This window comes from Podarcis raffonei, chromosome 11, assembly GCF_027172205.1.
Source record: "Podarcis raffonei isolate rPodRaf1 chromosome 11, rPodRaf1.pri, whole genome shotgun sequence".
NCBI lineage: Eukaryota > Metazoa > Chordata > Lepidosauria > Squamata > Lacertidae > Podarcis > Podarcis raffonei.
This window is the reverse complement of record NC_070612.1, coordinates 59155397-59176585: the sequence shown is the minus strand read 5'-3', so window position 1 is coordinate 59176585 and position 21189 is coordinate 59155397. Positions and strand designations below refer to the sequence as shown.

The 21189-nt window shown below is 44.4% G+C and overlaps 1 protein-coding gene and 1 non-coding gene across 9 annotated transcripts in view; one reads left to right on the top strand and one right to left on the bottom strand.

Annotated features, from left to right (window-relative positions):
• The window catches only part of NTRK2 (neurotrophic receptor tyrosine kinase 2), a 180176-nt gene extending 159069 nt beyond the window's left edge, over positions 1–21107 (top strand). For all 8 annotated transcript variants that reach the window (XM_053408872.1, XM_053408870.1, XM_053408871.1 and 5 more), the window contains 2 exons: positions 18753–18911; positions 19185–21107. In XM_053408872.1, coding sequence (XP_053264847.1) covers positions 18753–18911; positions 19185–19370 — 345 coding nt within the window. In that variant the 3' untranslated portion in view covers positions 19371–21107. The remainder of the gene's footprint in view (positions 1–18752; positions 18912–19184) is intronic.
• On the bottom strand, positions 6515–6591 carry TRNAK-UUU (transfer RNA lysine (anticodon UUU)). Its single transcript has one exon. It is a non-coding gene; the product is annotated as a tRNA-Lys (tRNA).
• Positions 21108–21189: the final 82 nt, after the last annotated feature.

The following is a 21189-nucleotide window of genomic DNA, read 5'->3' as shown; positions in this document are numbered from 1 at the left end:
TTGGTTTTGATCACGTGTAAATAAAGAGTCGTGCTCTTTAGCCACCTCATTCTTCGCTTAGTGGCCTGGTTCTGTGAGAGGACAGAACCGATTTTGAGCAGTTCCATTGTCTGCAGACATCCTGCTTCAAAAGTGAATTGTTACATATGGCTTAGTGGCAAGGCAGAGGAAACTGCACCACCACACAAGGACAGTATTTATTTTCATACAACTGTTTTAATTAAGAGCCGAAAAAGAACACTCTTATTTTGGTTTGCATTGTCTGTTGCTTCCTCCAGTGATCCATACTTTGCAATTAGTGAACATCTGAACTAGATTTCTGTCACATGTTGTCTTCCCAAGCTTTAGCCTTCCAAGCTAGTACATTGTTACACTACGAAAATGACATCACATCACACAAGCGAACATGACTTTCACGTGCAGTTTTAAGACCTTGGGGCAGGAAAGGCTTGCCACTGGCTAATTTGCATCCGCAAAGTTTCAGCACTTTTTACACTTTACGAGACAATAATGCCTCTAGGGCAGTAGCTTCAAAATAAGTCTATCTGGCAAGTTAGGTTACATCTGCACCATACATTTGTTTTAAAAAACGCTCTTATTCTACTTTAACAGTCAGAGAATCCTGGGGAAGGTGGTTTGTTAAGGGTGCTGGGAATTGTATCTATACTTTTAACAAACTACAGTTCCCAGGATTCTTTGGGAGAAACTATGACTGTTAAAGTGGCAGAGGAGTGCTTTAAATGTATGGTGTGAGTGTCAGCTTAGAGGAAGAGAGATCACAGAGCCAGGGTCGTCTTAAGCATATCCGGCGCCATGGTGCAAAGATCCCTCCGGCACCCCCCCCCTTCCCAGAGTTGCCTACACTGAATGAGCGAGGGCGTGTGCACCACTCCTGCCGAGTGTCGGCTCGGTTTTTTCCCTTTTAGCTTTCTGGCACCCTGCAGAATTCGGCGCCTGCAGGCTAAAAGGGAAAACACCGAGCCGACATTCGGCAGGAGTGGCGCACGCACCCTCACTCACTCAGCACACTTGTTTGGTGTTCCCCGGACTCTCACCTGGTGCCCTCCAGAACTTGGCGCCCTGCGCCACTAGCCTCTATGGGTAAGACGGGCCTGCACAGATCTCTTGCTTTCTATCATGGAAAAATATCCTCCCATAACAGGGTTTTCAAACTCTCTTCTGGGAAATCCTGGAACTCCTCAATGGAAAAAAATAAATCAGTAGTGGCAGACCAGCTTCCCCCAAAGCCAGCTTGCCAGTCACTTCTTGTCTTCCCCAGCAGGGGACAAATGAATGCACAAGACTGTTTTAGGACACATTCTAAGGTACGTTTTCAACCCACATGGGACAATGGTGATGCTCATTAGAGAGCCCTAGGACATGCCCCAGAATCCTTTGCAACACAGAAGGGGCTCCATTATAAACATATAATGGAGTTTATAACTCCACTATAAACATTTCTTAAATTTATATACCGCCTTTCATCTGAGGATCACAAGGCAGTTTACAATACAAAAAACACAAAAATACATACCATAGTGACAAACAAAGACAATACCCCCACATGCACGCAGTTTAAAAGGCCATAGATATTTTTATTTAAACATCCTCAGTGGGCAAAGCAATATAGGAAGGGTTCCTTGATGTCAGAAAGCCTTAAAATCAGAATCTTAGGTTGTTTGTAGTTTATAGTGCCCACTGTGGAAGTAGGAGAGGAAAGAGAGAAGCAACGCAGAACTAGATGGGTAAAATACTTCTACTTTATTTTCATAATTCAAATTATGAATTGGCCTTCATCTGCCCAATTGCTGAGAGGTGGTTTCTGCACCAGCCTAGCCTGGCTGCTAGGTAAACTTTGAAAGAACGGTAGCAGACAGAGGTCGAACTCAGGCGAGTCTGTATGCCCTTAGCCATTCTTCTGGGGTGTGGTTAAGCCTTCTTTCAGATGCTAGATTGGTCCGGTGTACCCAAAGCTCCCAGGACCTCTTAGTTAGCCCTCCTTTATTGCATACTGTCCAAAGTTGCTCCACCCTAAGGCCCTAGTCCCCTTCTAAAGCAGAAGTGGGACAGTGACTTCCTAACATTTCCCTGAACCAACATGGGAGGAAATGATTGTCTTGATAAAGACAAATAGTAATAATGATCCTATCCTGGACATGGACAGGACACTTGCGGTACTGAGGCTAACGACATGTCCTATTGATCCCCATCCATTATGATTGATGAAATCAAGTAGGAGGGGATTGACTAGGAGTGGTAAATGCCACACCACTTGAGGGAGTTATGCCCACCACCTTGAAAGAGGTGGTAGTACAACCCCTCCTGAAGAGGACCAAGAGGTTTTAGGAAACATTCACCCAGTTTCTAGTATTCCCTTCATGGGCAAGATGATGGAGAGGGTTGTGGCCAGCCAGTGGCAGGTGTGTCTGGAGGAAGCAAATTATCCAGACCTCTGGTTTTAGGTCTAGTTTTAGCACCAAGACAGTCCCTGCCACCTTGACCAAGCTATGCAAGAGGGACAGAGTGTGACCCTGTTGGTTCTCCTTAATCTCTCAGTGGTTTTTGACACCGTTGATCAAGGTTTCTGGAACATCTTGGGGGGGGGGAGTTGGAGCCATTGTATTACAATGGTTCTGTTCTTGCCTGCAGGGCATTTAGGCCATGGGGTCCTCAAGGGGTCTATTCTGTCTCTTACGCTTTTCAACATCTATATGAAACCATTGGGAGTTGTCATCCAGGGATTTGGAGCATGGTGTCTACGGCATGCTGATAATATGCGGCTTTATCTCACCGTTCCATTTATACCAGAAGAGGCTGTGAAAAATTTGGATCAGTGCCTAGAAGCAGTGATGGGCTGGATGGGGGCCAGTAATCTGAAGCTGAATCCTGATAAAATCCAAGTGCTGTGGGTGGGTGGTTTTCGAGTCCTGGAATTAGGTGAGTGATCTGCAGGGTGAGTTGCACTCCCCGTGAAGACACACTCATGGTCTGGGAGTGCGCCTAGATTCAGATCTGTCACCGGAATCCCAAGTGGCCTCAGTAGCTAGAGTTGATTTGTTTTTCGTTTGACAGCCATAGCTGTTTCTGAGCCAGAATAGCCTGACTACAGTAGGCCATGCTCTAGTGACCTTGCATTTGGGCTCCACATGTATGCTCTATGTGGGGCTCAAAGACAGCCTGGAAGCTGCAGCTAGTGTGGCAGACCAATTGAACCATGTTTCACTGGTCCTGAAAACACTATACTGGCTGCCAGTTAACTACCAGGCCCAGTTCCAAGTATAAGGCCCTAAACAGTGTGGGAGCGAAAACATCACCTCCTACAATATCAACCACCAAAGGCCATATAAACAGCAGGGGTGGCCCCAGCAGGCTGCCTAACTGGTGCTGACTTTCCAGCAGTGCTTCATCTCCACCCCGTTCCTTGAGGTTGAATCCTGACAAGACAGAAGTACTGTTTTTGGGGGACAGGGGGCGGGCAGGTGTGGGGGATTCCCTGGTCTTGAATGGGGTAACTGTGCCCCTGAAGGACCAGGTGCGCAGCCTGGGAGTCATTCTGGACCCACAGCTGTCCATGGAGGCGTAGATCAATTCTGTGTCTAGAGCAGCTGTCTACCAGCTCCATCTGGTACGCAGGCTAAGACCCTACCTGCCCGCGAACTGTCTCGCCAGAGTGGTGCATGCTCTAGTTATCTCACGCTTGGACTACTGCAACGCGCTCTACGTGGGGCTACCTTTGAAGGTGACCCGGAAACTACAATTAATCCAGAATGCGGCAGCTAGACTGGTGACTGGGAGTGGCCGCCGGGACCACATAACACCGGTTCTGAGAGATCTGCATTGGCTCCCAGTACGTTTCCGAGCACAATTCAAAGTGTTGGTGCTGACCTTTAAAGCCCTAAACGGCCTCAGTCCTGTATACCTGAAGGAGCGTCTCCACCCCCATCGTTCAGCCCGGACACTGAGATCCAGCGCCGAGGGCCTTCTGGCGGTTCCCTCATTGCGAGAAGTGAGGCTACAGGGAACCAGACAGAGGGCCTTCTCGGTAGTGGCGCCCGCCCTGTGGAACGCCCTCCCATCAGATGTCAAAGAGATAAATAATTACCTGACATTCAGAAGACATCTTAAGGCAGCCCTGTTCAGGGAAGTTTTTAATATGTAACGCTGTACTGTTTTTAACACTGATTGGGAGCCGCCCAGAGTGGCTGGGGAAACTCAGCCAGATGGGCGGGGTATAAATAATAAATTTATTATTATTATTATTATTATTATTATTATTATTATTATTATTATTATTTTATTTTATTTTAGTGACATTTTAGGGTCACTTCCAGATTTTGTGCCATGCGTTATCATTTGGACGTGCATAAATCGGTTGTTGCCTGTATTTAGGCAGAATTTTAAAGCAAGCCTGCTTACCCAGATATCTGAAGTCTTTTGCATCCTTGAAATCAATTAGCTGGGAAGATATTTGAAGGTTTTGCTTTGTAAAAATCTTTGTATTCTTTTTACTCTTTGTGTTGTTGTTTGGGAGGAAGGTTGCGTAAAAGTATGATCAAAGCAAGACATTGATCAACTGTAAAAGACACTGGAACGTGTAGTAAGCTTGTGTCTTTTTACTATTGAAACTGCATATTTGCCACTGACTGTTGTATCAGCTGTTCATTTGCCTGATCTGTGTATCTCTTAGCTCTGCGGTGCATAGTGGAAAAGCAAGTGTTGGTTACCAGTGTCTACATAACCATCTTTCTTAATGTGTTAGTAACCGGCACTCCATGACGCCTGCACTGATTTGCTGAGATATTAGTTTGCATCCAAAATTATTGTCTGCCGCTTGCCTGTTTACATGGCAAATAGGCCCGGCCCCTTCTGCTCTGTCAGATTGTTAATGATATTCTGCACTCTGTCGGCACAGCTATTAAGAGATGCTGCAGGGACAACTGTGGAGAGAGATAACCTTTGGATAATTGGCATGTTGTGCTGTTGCATGGTGCTAGCTACAAAGGCTTTGTTTGTTTGTTTGTTTGTTTGTTTGTTTGTTTGTTTAGAGCCTCTCTGAAATCGTACAACAGACAGGCTGGGAAAGTACTTCTATTGTCCAGTGCAGGAAACATGTAAAAACATGATAGTTCTTTTTAAAAGCAAGCCCACTATGTCTTAAGACATGAATGACATATAGCATTTCCCCCCTTTCTTATTCTGTGAAAGAGAAAACAGAATGATAAATTATGACCATCAGATTTGCTTGGCATGCAAACCCCAGATCTTGGCAATAAATATTTATCCTCCCCCCCCCCAAAGTGTTCTTTCAACATTTTGCAAAATTGCAGCCTTATACAACTGAACTTCTTCAGTTTGAACTGAGCTGGGTGTTCATACTGACGGGGGTCATTTCCTTCTTTTGCTGAGGTCTGGGGTGTTTGGCTGTGTTTGGCTCACAGTGTTGTTCCCTTAAGACAGGAAGTTTCCCATTCTTTCTGTTTGGCACCTGACTCAGGTGACTCATTAGCATTTATCTCAAGGGGATTTACAAACAGCAACTTTGCAAGGTATTCTTGAATTCACTAGGAGGAACTCAGTTTGGTTCCCATTTGAAAGCAAACCTCCCTCAATCACACATTACTAACTAACTGGGATAAGGGACGTGGGTGGCGCTGTGGGTTAAACCACAGAGCCTAGGACTTGCCGATCAGAAGGTTGGCGGTTCGAATCCCCACGACGGGATGAGCTCCTGTTGCTCAGTCCCTGCTCCTGCCAACCTAGCAGTTCAAAAGCACGTCAAAGTGCAAGTAGATAAATAGGTACTGCTCCAGCGGGAAGGTAAACAGTGTTTCCATGCGCTGCTCTGGTTCGCCAGAAGCAGCTTAGTCATGCTGGCCACATGACCCGGAAGCTGTACACCGGCTCCCTCGGCCAATAAAGCGAGATGAGCGCCACAACCCCAGAGTCGGTCACGACTGGACCTAATGGTCAGGGGTCCCTTTACCTTTAACTAACTGGGATGGTGTTTTCCTTTGATATAATTCCTCTGTATAATTCCACAGCCCTTATCATTTCTGTAGGCTTAACAGGCACAAAATCCCACTATGGTCCTATATAAATCAAGCCTAAATTGTCGGCACACATCCACAGTAAGTGCTACCATATATAGACTGCAAGACATATTGTAATTCTTGTTTTCTCCTCAGTACATATCACAAATTTAGTATGCTGATCCAATCAAAACTGGTAAAATCTGTTAAAACTCACTCTGAAGTCAGTTTGCAAGTTGTTTGTATTCATAGGGCTCTAAGCAGTTATCAGCTGATTGGCACTGACAGCCAGCCTTCAAAGGGGTTCAGTGGAGCCCCTTCTGAGTTGTCAAATGACATCAGATGATTGACAGGTGGCTGGCCCCATCCATCTGACAAATTTGGCCTGCAGGAGAAAGGGAAAGGAATGATCCGGCTTATAATCATAGAATTGCAGAGTTGGAGGGGATCACAAGGATAATCGAATCCAACCCCCTCCAGTCTTTTGCCCAACATGGGGATTGAACCCACAGCCCTGAGATTAAAAGTCTCGTGCTCTACTGACTGAGCTATCTCTCAGGGCTCGCCTGTGTTAACATCATTGCATAAAACACCTTACTTTTGTTTCCTTTGTATTTACGTACATTTCATGGTCACTGAGAAATACCTCGTGTTGTGGGGATGGAATTTCAACGTGTCATTTGCTTTGTTGTTGTTTAGTCGTTTAGTCGTGTCCGACTCTTTGTGACCCCCTGGACCAGAGCACGCCAGGCACTCCTGTCTTCCACTGCCTCCCGCAGTTTGGTCAGACTCATGTTTGTAGCTTCGAGAACACTGTCCAACCATCTCGTCCTCTGCCGTCCCCTTCTCCTTCTGCCCTCCATCTTTCCCAACATCAGGGTCTTTTCCAGGGAGTCTTCTCTTCTCATGAGGTGGCCAAAGTATTGGAGCCTCAGCTTCAGGATCTGTCCTTCCAGTGAGCACTCAGGGCTGATTTCCTTAAGAATGGAGAGGTTTGATCTTCTTGCAGTCCATGGGACTCTCAAGAGTCTCCTCCAGCACCAGAATTCAAAAGCATCAATTCTTCGGCGATCAGCCTTCTTTATGGTCCAGCTCTCACTTCCATACATCACTACTGGGAAAACCATGGCTTTAACTATACGGACCTTTGTTGGCAAGGTGATGTCTCTGCTTTTTAAGATGTTGTCTAGGTTTGTCATTGCTTTTCTCCCAAGAAGCAGGCGTCTTTTAATTTCGCGACTGCTGTCACCATCTGCAGTGATCATGGAGCCCAAGAAAGTAAAATCTCTTACTGCCTCCATTTCTTCCCCTTCTATTTGCCAGGAGGTGATGGGACCAGTGGCCATGATCTTCATTTTTTTGATGTTGAGCTTCAGACCATATTTTGCACTCTGCCCTTTCACCCTCAATAAAAGTTTCTTTAATTCCTCCTCACTTTCTGCCATCAAGGTTGTGTCATCTGCATATCTGAGGTTGTTGATATTTCTTCCGGCAATCTTAATTCCGGCTTCGGATTCATCCAGCCCAGCCTTTCGCATGATGAATTCTGCATATAAGTTAAATAAGCAGGGAGACAATATACAGCCTTGTCGTACTCCTTTCCCAATTTTGAACCAATCCGTTGATCCATATCCAGTTCTAACTGTAGCTTCTTGTCCCACATAGAGATTTCTCAGGAGACAGATGAGGTGATCAGGCACTCCCATTTCTTTAAGAACTTGCCATAGTTTGCTGTGTACTGCACAATTGCACTCATTTCACATGCTAGCAAGGTTATGCTTAAAATTCTACAAGGGAAGGCTCAAGCAGTATGTGGACCGAGAACTCCCAAAAGTGCAAGCTGGATTTAGAAGAGGCAGAGGAACCAGAGACCAAATTGCAAACATGTGCTGGATTATGGAGAAAGCTAGAGAGTGTCATTTGCTATCATTTGTTAAAGTGTTAAAGTAGTTCTGGGTTTCATCAGATACCTGCCTGCAAAGGACGGATCCCCTTTTTCTTGGTAGCCATTTGTCTACTCAGAGTCACCCTAAGCTCCTCTTGTGCTTGCAGGGCCAAAGATATGAGAGCAGGGTATCTTTTCTAGCACAGATGGGAACGCAGCGGGGGGGGTGGAGAGATTTAGGGAGGACAAGTGACTGGAAAGGCAATGGTTAAACTTCCCCTTTCCCCTCTACATCATTCAAAGTCACCTACAGCTGCCTTGCAGGATAAAAGAAAAGCCCTGAGGGGAAACACTTTGAGTTCCTCCCAAAACCAGTAAAGACTTCTTATCAACATGTAATCCCCCCCCCCTTAAGAGTAAGTGTAACTAAGTAAATATTAAGGTGTGTATATATTAGATAATAGAAGCAATCACAGCTTCTTTGTAAGAGGTACACGTTCTTCAGCGGTGAGAAGAAGTCCAACCCCTTTTGAATGCCAGAAAGTCAAAGCCTGTCACAAATTAAGCCACAACAAAATATAACAATAGCGCAGGCACACACAAATGAATGGAAAATAAAACTCGGATACTTGTACTCTGCACTGACCTGTATCAGGTTGTTTATTGCACTATAGGAATCTGACTTTGTCTGTCACCAGGTTGACTCAAAATAAGCAAACCTTCCCAATGTTTACCAAGAAGGTGTAACCTACTGAGCTTCTGCACGCTCCTCTACCTGCTTGGAGGCTTAAAGGGTGCTCTACTTTGGGGTTGTTTTGTGCTTTGGTTGCAAGCTAATACTTCCTGGAGTAAGCTAACTTTTTCCATAAATGTTATATGTTTTTGCTAGGTTTTAATTATTCAGTAGACATTTTCTGGGGAAATTATTTTTTCTGCCCACGGACCCCACTCTCAGTTTGTTTAAAGGGCCACTTTATGGAATTTCCTCTCTGCCATTTTTGTAGTAGCTGCCTTTTACACAAATACAGAGTGCTCAAGGATGTGCTTGTACGGTGCAACAGTCGTGTGTGTGTGTGTGTGTGTGTGTGTGTGTGAGAGAGAGAGAGAGAGAGAGAGAGAGAGAGAGAGCGCAGTGCTTTTTTTCTTTAAAAATGTTTAGGGGTACTCTCATTTTCCTACTCATATTGAAATACTGCCCCTCAATGAGGCCAAACTTAGATTCACAAAATGTTTAGTGGTACCCCTGCATCCCCCCCAGAAAAAATCACTCTGTGTGTGTGTGTGTGTGTGTGTGTGAGAGAGAGAGAGAGAGAGAGAGAGAGAGAGAGAGAGAGAGAGAGAGACTGTCTGTGACTGTCTCCCCTCCCCGTGGAGAAATTTAGTGAAATGCCCCACTCCATCAGTTTCTCTGCTGACAAATAGGGTAGAGAATTTTGAGAGGCCATCTGTGCACTGCAAAAGAAAGAAAGAAAAAAAACCATTCCTTAGCATGTTGTGCTCTGCCTTCCATCTTACAACCTTTCAATAATCTGTTCCTGGCTTTGGTGCATTGTAGATTTCCTTGTGACTCCACTGTTTGTTAACGATAATGGCAGTGTAATAAGCCCAAAGGGTGACTTCACTGCCTATTTCTAGGGTAAAATGTCTATACATTAAAAAGAGTCGATGTATGGCAACAGGGTTCTTACTCCCCCTTCTTTTTATAAATAATGGCAGCAGGTTTAGCTGCCGATGGAAGACTTTGAGCAAGGGAGAAGTTGCCTTTCTTTCTCCCCTCAGAAATGGCAGTACTCACAGGCACCTGCAGGTCTCCGCTGTCACTACGCAGCTGCATACCTGTGTGGGCGAGTTTTGTGTCGAGGTCTCGCACAGGAAAAGCAGGAGCAGGCTGGTGACGAGTCAAGCAGCTTGCCAAGGCATCCTTGTGGGTGTTTATATTGAACTGTCACAGTTTGAAGGCTTTTTATTAGATGCTATTTTGGCAACTGGTACTCAAATGAAATTAGCTCTTTCCCCCCACATGTGCTTTTCAGCTCCTCTCCAACGTCACAGCCTGGTTCGGCCATTGCGTCATGACAGGATCTATTCTAGAGGATGACAGAGGGATTTTATTTTTTCCCAGGGGCTAGAGGCCTTGTGCCTTATCTTGTGCTAGGAGCAGCTTTACTCCCAAGGTTGTAAACAACATTTTCAAGTGTCTACGTTTGACAAGAGCCAGTCCTTTGTTTCCTTGCCTAATGAATAGGTAATAAAGGAAAGACCATACATGGTATAATTAGTAGTGTGTTGTAACTTTAGATTGGAGGAAGTTTATGCATGTGTATTGCTTTAACAGATAACAGCTACAGTATGTATATTAGCAGGCCCACCCTTTTGGGCTTTGCTCAGCTTTCGGAGAGTGATCGCACTGAGCCATTATTGCTAGCAATAAACACCCTTTGCTTTCTCACCACTGCATGGAGATTTCCTTCAGCCTCAAACATTAATTTTGCTACACAGCACGGTGGTTGCCTTTATTTTTAGCCCGCGTCCTCAAAGTATTCTTAGTTCATTTACCCCAGAGTCGTCGGACATAAAAATGACATGAAGCAAGGATTGTGTAAAGCAGGGGCTTGCAGACGGATTATGCTGTTGCCTCTGGTAGCAAAGAATGGTATAAGGTGGGAGGGAAGTGAGATTGATCTTCCAAGCTGGACTGGGCCCAGCCAGCATGGTATAGCTGTCAACTTACAGATTTGAAAATAAGGGACCAGCAGCCTTGAAAATAAGGGACCAGCAGCCAAAATAAGGGACCAGCAGCCTCACCTGTTCCAGGCACTCCAGTCTTCCTGTCCTCCTGCAGTCTGGTCAAACTCATGCTGGGTAGCTTCGAGAACACTGTCCAACCAACTTTGTAACCAGAAGTTCAACTGAATAGAATCTGAATCACATGCACCACAAGGCCTATGCAGCCTCAACTTAAGATGGCTCCCCGGCCTGGCTTTGCACTGAAAAGTTTGCAGCAGCACATGCAACAAAATGGCGTCCAGCATTCAAAAACCCCCTCAGCTTGCATTAACTAGCCACACACAAGGCATTCAAGCTCCACCCCCCAGTCGTTCTTAGACTTCTTATTGGGTGAGCAACACAGCCAAGCAACACAGTTGGAGCCTCCCTCCTCCCTGGCCGGCAGGGAGGGAGGGAGAGGAGCTGCTTCCTTTGAAATTTAAGGGACATCGTTTAAGGGACATTTAAGGGGCATCCATCAATAAGGGACAGCAGCGGGACATGGCGCTGGAATAAGGGACTGTCCCTTCAAATAAGGGACACTTGACAGCTATGCTCAGCATGGCCAGATGCAAAACTGTGCAGGGCTCCTACACTTCTAATAGTTAATTAAAGGTGCAGAAGCCCCTGCACAGCAGCTGCCATTGGTGCCAGTTTTAGGACAAAGCTGCCCCAAAGCCTATGAAGGAGAGTAGGTCGACCCTGGCCCATAGCTGTCAATGTTTCCCTTTTTTAAGGGAAATTCCCTTATTCCAAATAGGATTCCTCGCAAGAAAAGGGGAAAGTTGACAGCTATGCCCTGGCCTAGAAGCCAAAGAGCTTACTACAAGTGGCCACTGAAGCACTCTGGAAAATACCGTATTTTTTGCACCATAACACTCACTTTTTTCCTCCTAAAAAGTAAGGGGAAATGTCTGTGTGTGTTATGGAGGGAATGCCTACGGGTGGCATGCCTACGGATTTTCCTCCTCTAAAAACTACGTGCGTGTTATGGTTGGGTGCGTGTTATAGAGCGAAAAATACGGTAGTTTCTGGTTGCATCCCTCCACATAGAAAGGAGACTTCTTATGTTATAAATTTGCTTTCATTGCCTATGTATGTTGACTGTTGTAGAGGAAAGTCTTTTTTTTTTTTTTTTTTTTTTGGTCCATCCCTCCCCTTTGCCACTTCTGCTAACTGATCCTAACTTGGCCATGAAAAATAGAAAATAGATCTGCAATGAGAAGATAGCAAATCTTCTATAAAGAAGAAACTATTATGCTATGGGCACTATTAATAATAATAAATTTTATTTATATCCCACCCTCCCCAGCCGAAGCCGGGCTCAGGGCGGCTAACAACAATAAAACAGTACAACAGTACAACACAACACTCTAAAATAATTCATTATAAAATTAATTCAACTCAAACCAATGGCAACCATTGGGCCAGAGCTCCGCGAAGATTGCCAAAGGAGGGAGTCAGGCTGTGCCCTGACCAAAGGCCTGGTGGAACAGCTCTGTCTTGCAGGCCCTGCGGAAAGATGTCAAGTCCCGCAGGACCCTAGTCTCTTGTGACAGAGCGTTCCACCAGATCGGAGCCACAGCCGAAAAAGCAATTGGGAATTTGTTGGGTGATCCTTACAGAAGCATATAGAAATTCCAAGCCAATCCCTTGAGGGCCAAAATGTTCCATTCTAGGTGATGGTGATTTTAAGTTTTGCACAGGTAGGAGGCAAGAAGGAGCCCTGAAACTCTGGATCCAATAAAATCCTTGCCCTCTTATACTAGGCACCTGTAGAATTATTGGAGGGAAAGTATTTGTGTAGATGGCACGGCAGTGAATGGAAGAGCATGGTGAACGAAGGTGAATTTGAAAGCTCTGGTTCAGGGGGAAGCAGATGTCACCCTTCTTAATTCCTGTGCCAACCTTGGAACAGCGGCTTTATTATCGCTGTGCATTGTGAGTTTTAATTTGGAGTCTCAGGCATCTCAGGAGTCTGCCCTCACAAGTAGAGATGTTGTTTTTGGCACCAAGATTTGAAAGCTCAACGAATAGTTCTCTGCAGCTGTAATTTTAATTACATAGAAACTCTCTGCTGCCTTCTGCGAAGCAACCACCCAGAGTCTTAGAGGAATCCGGAGAACTGCTGGGCACAGGCAGGTTAAATTACAGTTATTAGGAGGAAGTTATTTAAAGATCAAAGTTGACTGTCTTCTAAGGAGCGAAGCCTCCACTTCCCCCCGAAGTGCAAACCAAACAAAATGTTTGCTTATCATTCCAGACTTCCTCTTGTTTATTGCTGCTTGCCTGCAAACTCCAATGCATTGTGCTATTACCCTCTTATCTGCCAAAGAAATATACTTTTATTGTGAGCCCTTCCCTGCCTGCCATTTGTTTCCCACCCTATCCAGATGGCTGAAGGCAGGTAACAAGGTCAATAAGGAGTTGCCCTGGTGTGAGTTGTGGGAATGAAACGGAACCAGAGCCCAAACTTAGAATGAACCATTTATTTATTGAATATGGTCCTCAGATTCCTGGAAAACAGGAACTGTTAAATAGAGTTCAGTAAGGGCTGGTTCACACATAACATCACACCATGGACCCTTCCCCTCCCCGCTTGCATTTTCTGATTTACAAATAACAATAAATCACAGTATATTGAGCCATAGTTTATTAAACCATGATTTAGCATTATGTGTGAGCCCTGCCCAACAGCTTAAATAGGATTTATTTACTGCAAACCAACTGTGATATGAAGCCATAGTTTGTGGTTTGTTTGCTTATGAACCTTGATCTGCTTTTACTATGGCTTGGCATTCCATGTGAACACAACACCCTCCGTCCATTAACCCCACCCAAGAGCTCTCCAAACTACAAAGATGTGAAGCAAGAGCAGCTAGAAAACAAACCATATTTTGGAGCAACAAATCATGATTCGTTTCATTGTCCATGGAACAACTTGTTGATAACTTATGGTTTGTAAAACAAACCATTATATATATTTTTAAAAATAAATTGCTTGGTATTATGTGCAAAGTGGGCCAACGAATTACTTTCTCTTCCATGCAGCCCATAGTGTGCCAACAAACTGTGCACATACACTCCAAAACCAAGATGGCAAACCACATTGACATTGTGACTTCCTATCTTTATTTGGAGGGCACATACAAATTTGATGATTTAGGTGTAACTGCAAACTATGATGTGGCTGAGAAAGGAAGTAACTCAACAGTTCATGAAGGTGGGAGGAAAGAGGAAGTGCAAGGCTTGTTCACACATTGCTAAACTGTAGTTACACCTGAATTTAGGTAAAGGTAAAGGGACCCCTGACCATTAGGTCCAGTCGTGGCCGACTCTGGGGTTGCGGCGCTCATCTCGCTTTATTGGCCTAGGGAGCCGGCGTACAGCTTCCGGGTCATGTGGCCAGCATGACTAAGCCGCTTCTAGCGACCAGAGCAGCGCACGGAAACGCCGTTTACCTTCCCGCCAGAGTGGTACCTATTTATCTACTTGCACTTTGACGTGCTTTTGAACTGCTGGTGGGCAGGAGCAGGGACCGAGCAATGGGAGCTCACCCCGTTGCGGGGATTCGAACTGCTGACCTTCTGATTGGCAAGTCCTAGGCTCTGTGGTTTAACCCACAGCACCACCCGTGTCCCACATCTGAAGTTAGCCCAAGTTTATTGTTAACCCCAAAAGTATGCTTCGGTATTTCACTAAGGTACTTCAAGTCTCTTTACTGTGAACAGTGAGGGTGCGGTGGGCAGTCCTGTTTTGAAGAACTTTGTTTTTAAAGCTTATTTTCAATAAAATAAATAATAATATTTAAGTTTCCTGAGAAGAAACACTCTCAATTAGACTTAAACCACTAGCAGCAGGAATTTAAGACAGTCCCATTGTTCAGAATGGCGGCATCTGTAGCTCCTCTGCCCTAGCCATCCTGCCTACAAATGACTGAGCAGGATAAAATGATGACTGCACAGTGCATTTATTCCAACTGTGTGTTGCTCTCCAAGTCCAATTTATTTTTAAAATTTGGATCCTGCCCCTGCAGTGGACTGCATGTGAGCTCTGGCAAATAGCTCCAGCCCAGCCTTATCCACTGCCCCTTAATCACCCCGCTGGCAGAGGGCCTTGCCCACCTGTTGAGTCAGCTTCCCTCTGGTTCTGATTTTTATGATTGGGTAGCACCTGTAGATCTCTCAGGCATCATTTGAATTGACTCAATAGAGTGTTTTCACAGATTGGCATCTGTACTGCTTACATCTTGTACCAGTGGCAGGAACACATTTATTCTGAGTCATTAAACTTCCCCAGACGCAGGAAGGAATCTCTGCCTTTAATGGGTTGCCACCTTGGTTAAGGAAAGAGAAGTAGATTTGCTGGTCTATTATGGATCTGCTAGTTTCTTGTGTAGTAAGCAGGGTGCGCATGCAATATAATAATGTACCATTTCAGCACAATATGTTGGTGGGATATATGTGTGAGTGTTGATCTCTTGGCCATAATAAATCTGTCAGGACCCTAAACAACCTGCCCATGAAGGAAATCCCCCTCTTTTTGCCTGTCTTCTAGCCTGATGTACCTTTTTGAAATTCACCAGCAGTATGCTCAAGATGTTGATGTGGTGAGGTTTGCACATTCAGAGACTTAGTTTCCATGGTAGCAAGCCTTATGTGCTAGGAACCGGCAAGTCAGGGGAGCAGCGAGCAGGGAGGGAGGAGAGAGCAAAAGGGAAAGAAATCATTAAAGTGTGTCAATTAGTATGCAGTGCCATAGCTGTCTTTACAGCACACTCCCTCAAAAGCAGGCAGTGTTTTCTGCCCTTGCAGAAGCAGAGTGGGCATGAATGGGAAGAGAATGAGTTTTCTCGTTTAAAACTAATGGCATGCCGAGCTGAATGACAGATCACCATTATACCAACATTAATGTGTCTTTGTAACAGAGAGGGAAGAGCTGATAAGGAACACCAGATGAGTATCTTCCAGACCAAATATCCCCTCCTTACTTTTTCTGCCCTCTCAACCAGAAAATATTGCACCGATTGGAAAAACAGTTCATCGTTTTGGAGAAAATATGCCTTTCTTTTAGCCTTCGTAAGCAGGGATTGTGGGGAGGGCAGAATCTGCGGTATTTGTATATTTGACAATACCACAAATTAAAAATCTCGAGACTGAAAAGATGACTATTACCCCGAAATGAGTAATATTCCTGTGCAAAGAACATTGCCCACATTGGCTTACAAGGAAGTAGTGAATGCTGGAACAGCATCAATATGAGATGCTGAATTATATCTGTCTATTTAGAGCGATAGCCAAACTGTGATCATTAAAAAGCCAATGAACTAACTCTGAAGAGAGAGGGGATCAGAACCATGAGGGTTCTTGTTTACCAATATGAATCACTGTTTGGTGTATAAAAGGCTATACAACTTATATCTTGTTTATTAGACAACAGCTGTTCATAAGCTTAGCATGAGGTATCATAGAATTGTAGAGTTGGAAGGGAAGAAGAAGAAGAAGAAGAAGAGTTTGGATTTGATATCCCACTTTATCACTACCCTAAGGAGTCTCAAAGCGGCTAACATTCTCCTTTCCCTTCCTCCCCCACAAGAAGTACTCTGGAAGACTCCACAGTGCAGAAGTTCAGTGCAACAAAACTGATTAGGATGATGCAATAGAGGGAGCTGGGAGTTAAGTAGCTTAAGTGCCTTAATTGTGTGTGTGTATATCTGTAGTAAAGGTAAAGGGACCCCTGACCATTAGGTCCAGTCGTGGCCGACTCTGGGGTTGCGGCGCTCATCTCACTTTATTGGCTGAGGGAGCCGGCGTACAGCTTCCGGGTCATGTGGCCAGCATGACTAAACCGCTTCTGGAGAACCAGAGCAGTGCACGGAAACGCCGTTTACCTTCCCGCCAGAGTGGTACCTATTTATCTACTTGCACTTTGAAGTACTTTCAAACTGCTAGGTTGGCAGGAGCAGGGACCCAGCAATGAGAGCTCACCCCGTTGTGGGGATTCGAACCGCCGCCCTTCTGATCGGCAAGTCCTAGGCTCTGTGGTTTAACCCACAGTGCCACCCGCGTCCCATTTATACCTATAGTTATGAATAAAAACATTTCTGTTGTTACCTTGAGGCAGCCCAAGCATCTTTATGTAGCGATTGTATGTGTGTAGCTATGTCTCAAATGAGGCTCCTACATTTAGTGTATGTTATTCTTCTGGAATATCTAACTATGGGGAAGCTAATAAGAGGAAGGGTGCCCTTCTTTTTCTAATAGGCGTTTACATTTCTTATGATAGCGAGAAGCTTAAATCAAAACAAAACCTCAATAAAAGAGCGAACCGTGTTTTACAACCAGCTTTCATTAATTTTTTAAAGACTGTCCCATAAAACCCACGGAGCCAAAGCAGTCATAGATGCCACGTGATGAACAGGCTTAAGAGCCACTTAATATTTAATGAACCAAAAGCCTCTAGCAACTAATAATGTTGTAATAGTGCTTGCCCTTTGCTCTGGTGTGTAGCCACAGATTTCGAAGGGTCTCTATATATTTTTTCAACCTCCTAATGAATCCTCACCCACCCACTGAGGAAATGCAGCCAAGGATAGCAGTTTGCTTTCGCAGTGCATCTTAGAGCAAGGGTCAGAAACTGAATGTTGTATTTGTGTCTGGTGTGCATATTGGTAATGCATTAGTAACACTATACTCTCCACACAGATCTCAGCCACAGATCATATTAGTTCATTTGTGGGTATTTTTACACATCCTGGTTCTGACACCTTTGATACCAATCCTTCATATGCTCTGGAAGCCCCCTGATGTCTCAGGAACATCAGAGAGCAGTGGCCGGTCTGCTTCATTCATGTTAGAGCCCAGATGTGTCCAAGGAAAGTGTGTAGCTGGCTGTTCCTAGAGCTTAGATCAGCCTTTCTCAACCTGTGGGTCCCCAGATGTTGTTGAACTACAACTCCCATCACCCTTAGCTAGCAAGAGCTCAGGCCAGAGCTCAGGGATGATGGGAGTTGTAGTCCAACAACATCTGGGGACCCACAGGTTGAGAACCGCTGGCCTAGATGCTAACTGGACTGCTGCACTTTTTCAAGTTGCAGTGCAGAGTAATTCTGCCAGCTGTGGCTTCTGCTCTGAAACACGGTGACTTGAGAGCTGAGCCATGTGTATGTTCACTAGGGGATGCCTGGAGACCTCTAGCCAATCCTTTGCTTGTAGACTTTTAGTCATTTTTGTGCTCTGGCACAACCAATCTGGAGCAAACAGCCAATGAATGAAAATTGGTGGTAAGCAATTAAGTTTTACTCAGAGTAAACCTATTGAAATTAATGGCTCTAATGCAGTCATGGCCATTCATTTCAATGGGTCTACTCTGACCACAGTTTAGTTGAATACCACCCGTTGTGTGCCTATTTGTGTGTAAGATGCAAAGCTCCTTATTGGAGGTGGCGTACAACCTGGTTTAAGATGATCTTCATTGATTGCCATGATCAAATATTCTGTGCAGTGAAACAAAATGAGTAATCCACAAACTGTTGATACATTTTCTGTCCACCATATTTAACCAGGAAAGCATTTAAAAACAAATGTAACCGGCATATATGCCTTCATTTCAGGGAAGTCAACAATGGCTCCTTTTTGAGAAAACACTTCTGCATGTCTTTAAGTGCATACAGAGGTGCTTTCTACAAGTAAATCAGTAGCCCTGAATGCAGTTGTATGCTCCAAACATCCATATGCTACTGCTAAACTCTGGCATACAGCTGGAAGAAAATGCTCCATAAATCTTGGTCAGACTTTTGGCTCTCCTGATACTTTGCAAAAGAAGTAAAGGACTATAGTGTAAAGTCCCTGGAAGTTTCAAAGAATGTTGCCTTGGAAGTGAAGAATCCATCCATCCCTGATGAAGATTGTAGGAGATAACAAGAAGCAGAAGGATGTACTAATGAGACACAAATTAACAATAACAGGAAATAATATATTGCACTGCAAAACCTTTAAAACATGTATTGTCCCTTTCTCCATATACTTCTTCCCACAAAAACCATTTAAATTCTTTCAAACTCTTCTATCCAGGTTGGTGGACATACCATGTTACCCATTCGCTGGATGCCGCCTGAAAGCATAATGTACAGAAAATTCACCACGGAAAGTGATGTCTGGAGCCTTGGAGTCGTTCTATGGGAAATCTTTACCTACGGCAAACAGCCATGGTATCAGCTCTCAAACAATGAGGTGTGTGCTGTTGTACAAATGATATGCTTTTAAAAATGCAGTCGGGCTATGGTGGTAGATGGTCTCAAAGGCAGTGTATTTGGCTGGATCCATTTGCCGGAAGTGTAACATTTATAGGAAGATAAGAGTGCAGAAGTGTTTGGCACATGTAAATTGGGAGGTGGGTGACTCTCTCAAGATGTGTTGACTAATTGCCCAAATCAGCAATAAAAGAAAGAATAAATTGGCTTGCTCCTTGTCCTTTCTCTTCTCTCTCTCTCTCTCTTACTCCAGGTAATTGAGTGTATTACTCAGGGCCGTGTCCTGCAGCGACCTCGCACCTGCCCAAAAGAAGTCTATGATCTGATGTTGGGATGCTGGCAGCGAGAGCCTCATATGAGGCTCAACATCAAAGAAATCCACTGCCTCCTTCAGAACTTGGTCAAGGCGTCTCCAGTGTACCTGGATATTCTAGGATAGAAACTCCTGGCACTTCCTCTTACGGAATGTGTGAATGAATGTGTCCAATTGCCACTAAACTCCATTAAAATGTGTTCTCAACTCTGACAGTATTAAATACAAAGATATGGAGAAGCTTTCAAAGGGCAAGCTGTGTGCATTTCTCCCTCTGTAGACACAGTATTGACTTTGTGACATTACTGACATGTATCTCTTCTCCCCTTCTTTCTTTCTGCGTCTCTGTCCCTGCCCCTCAATTTCTATTCAATCAGGCTTCTGCATTATTATAACTCTGCATAGACAAAGGCCTTAAAAAACCTGACCTGTTATATCAACAGACACTCAGTTTTGCCCATCACAACTAACAATGCCTTGTTGTATTCATGCCTTTGACCTGGATAAAAAAAGGGAAATAATGACTTGAACTCTGTGACTTCTGCTGTATGGATATCTGGAGCTTCTATGGATTCACCTCTTCTTCACGTGCTTTGGCATCTGGGCAGAAAAACCGAAGACTGGTATTCTCTGTGGGAATCTTGTTTTAGCTGAGATCAAGCCAGAGGGAAAGAAATCAGCAGATTGTGTAATCCACTCTAAGGAGAAACTATAGGATCAGATGGCATCCGATATACCACTTTAAAACATCAATGTAATTATTTGGTGAATGGGAAGGAATTCAGTGCTTTCCCCTGGGAAATGTTTAGAGGAGTAAAGGCACATCTAAGTGTGCCGCCATTTTTACACTGATAGATGCATCCATGTGGTCTGTGTAAAAGGTGTTGCCAAGACATCCCAGAATTGCATAGCAGTATGTTCCAGCCTTGTTTAACCATAGGGATTTCTGATGTCTCGGAATACTAGCTGATGAGAATCGCACATGCGGAGAGTGCTGCTGTTCTTAGTTCCTGTTTGTGGGCTTCTCCAGGCACCTGGTCGGCCACTGTGAAAACAGGACGCTGTACTAAGATAGGTATTGGGCCTGATTCAGATAGGCTGTTCTTTCATTCTGTTCTGATGCCACTGGTACAATTGTTCTCCCGTGAGTCTTTGATAATGCAGGCGAGGGCTGAGGTATATTAAAGTGTAGTATAATTACCAAGGCCAATTCCTAAAATATGAATGCTTCAGTAAGATAGGAGGGAAGCTTCTCTTATATGATGTTGTTCAGACAGCGAGCCCCTGCTGTCGCCCCCCCTTCCTCTTCCCCTTCTCCCTGTGCAAACCCCAACCCAGCATGGTCCCTCTTGATTAATACCCAGCAATTTGTGCTGAAAACAGTTGCTCATCTCATTGTGCACCCAAATAGGCGTAGCAAATTCATGACGGAAAACATATATTTAGTTGTAGGAAGGTCATTAGCTACATTCAAGCATCTATACATTGTCACAGGCGCAAGAGGCTGGTACCGAAGATTATATGGCATTTGTGAGAAAACGGGTCCAAGAAGTCTCTAGAGAAACGACAGGACGGTTATTAACTTGGTGAATGATTAAGATTCAGAGTTCGCACTAGTGTCTGCTTGATGAAGTGGTGGTAGTCCGGTCTTTTTTTATTTAAGATTGACAGGCATGGTGCGTTTACACTTTTCATCATGGCTGCTGGGCTGAAGAAGGCAAGCTCGTGACACACAAATGTGAAAGGTCTAGGATGTGCATGTCAGGTAATTTCTATTATAAACCCTTAAGATGAGGTAAAATCAAAGTCAGTTCCTACCTTTGTGGAGAAAAGTGCTGCAAAAAATAGGGGTTATTTTTTACTTTAAAAAATGGGGTCATAAACGCACAGCTTGTCAATGTTTTATTGTCGTTTTATTTTTAAAATTAAGCACTTATTTTTCTAA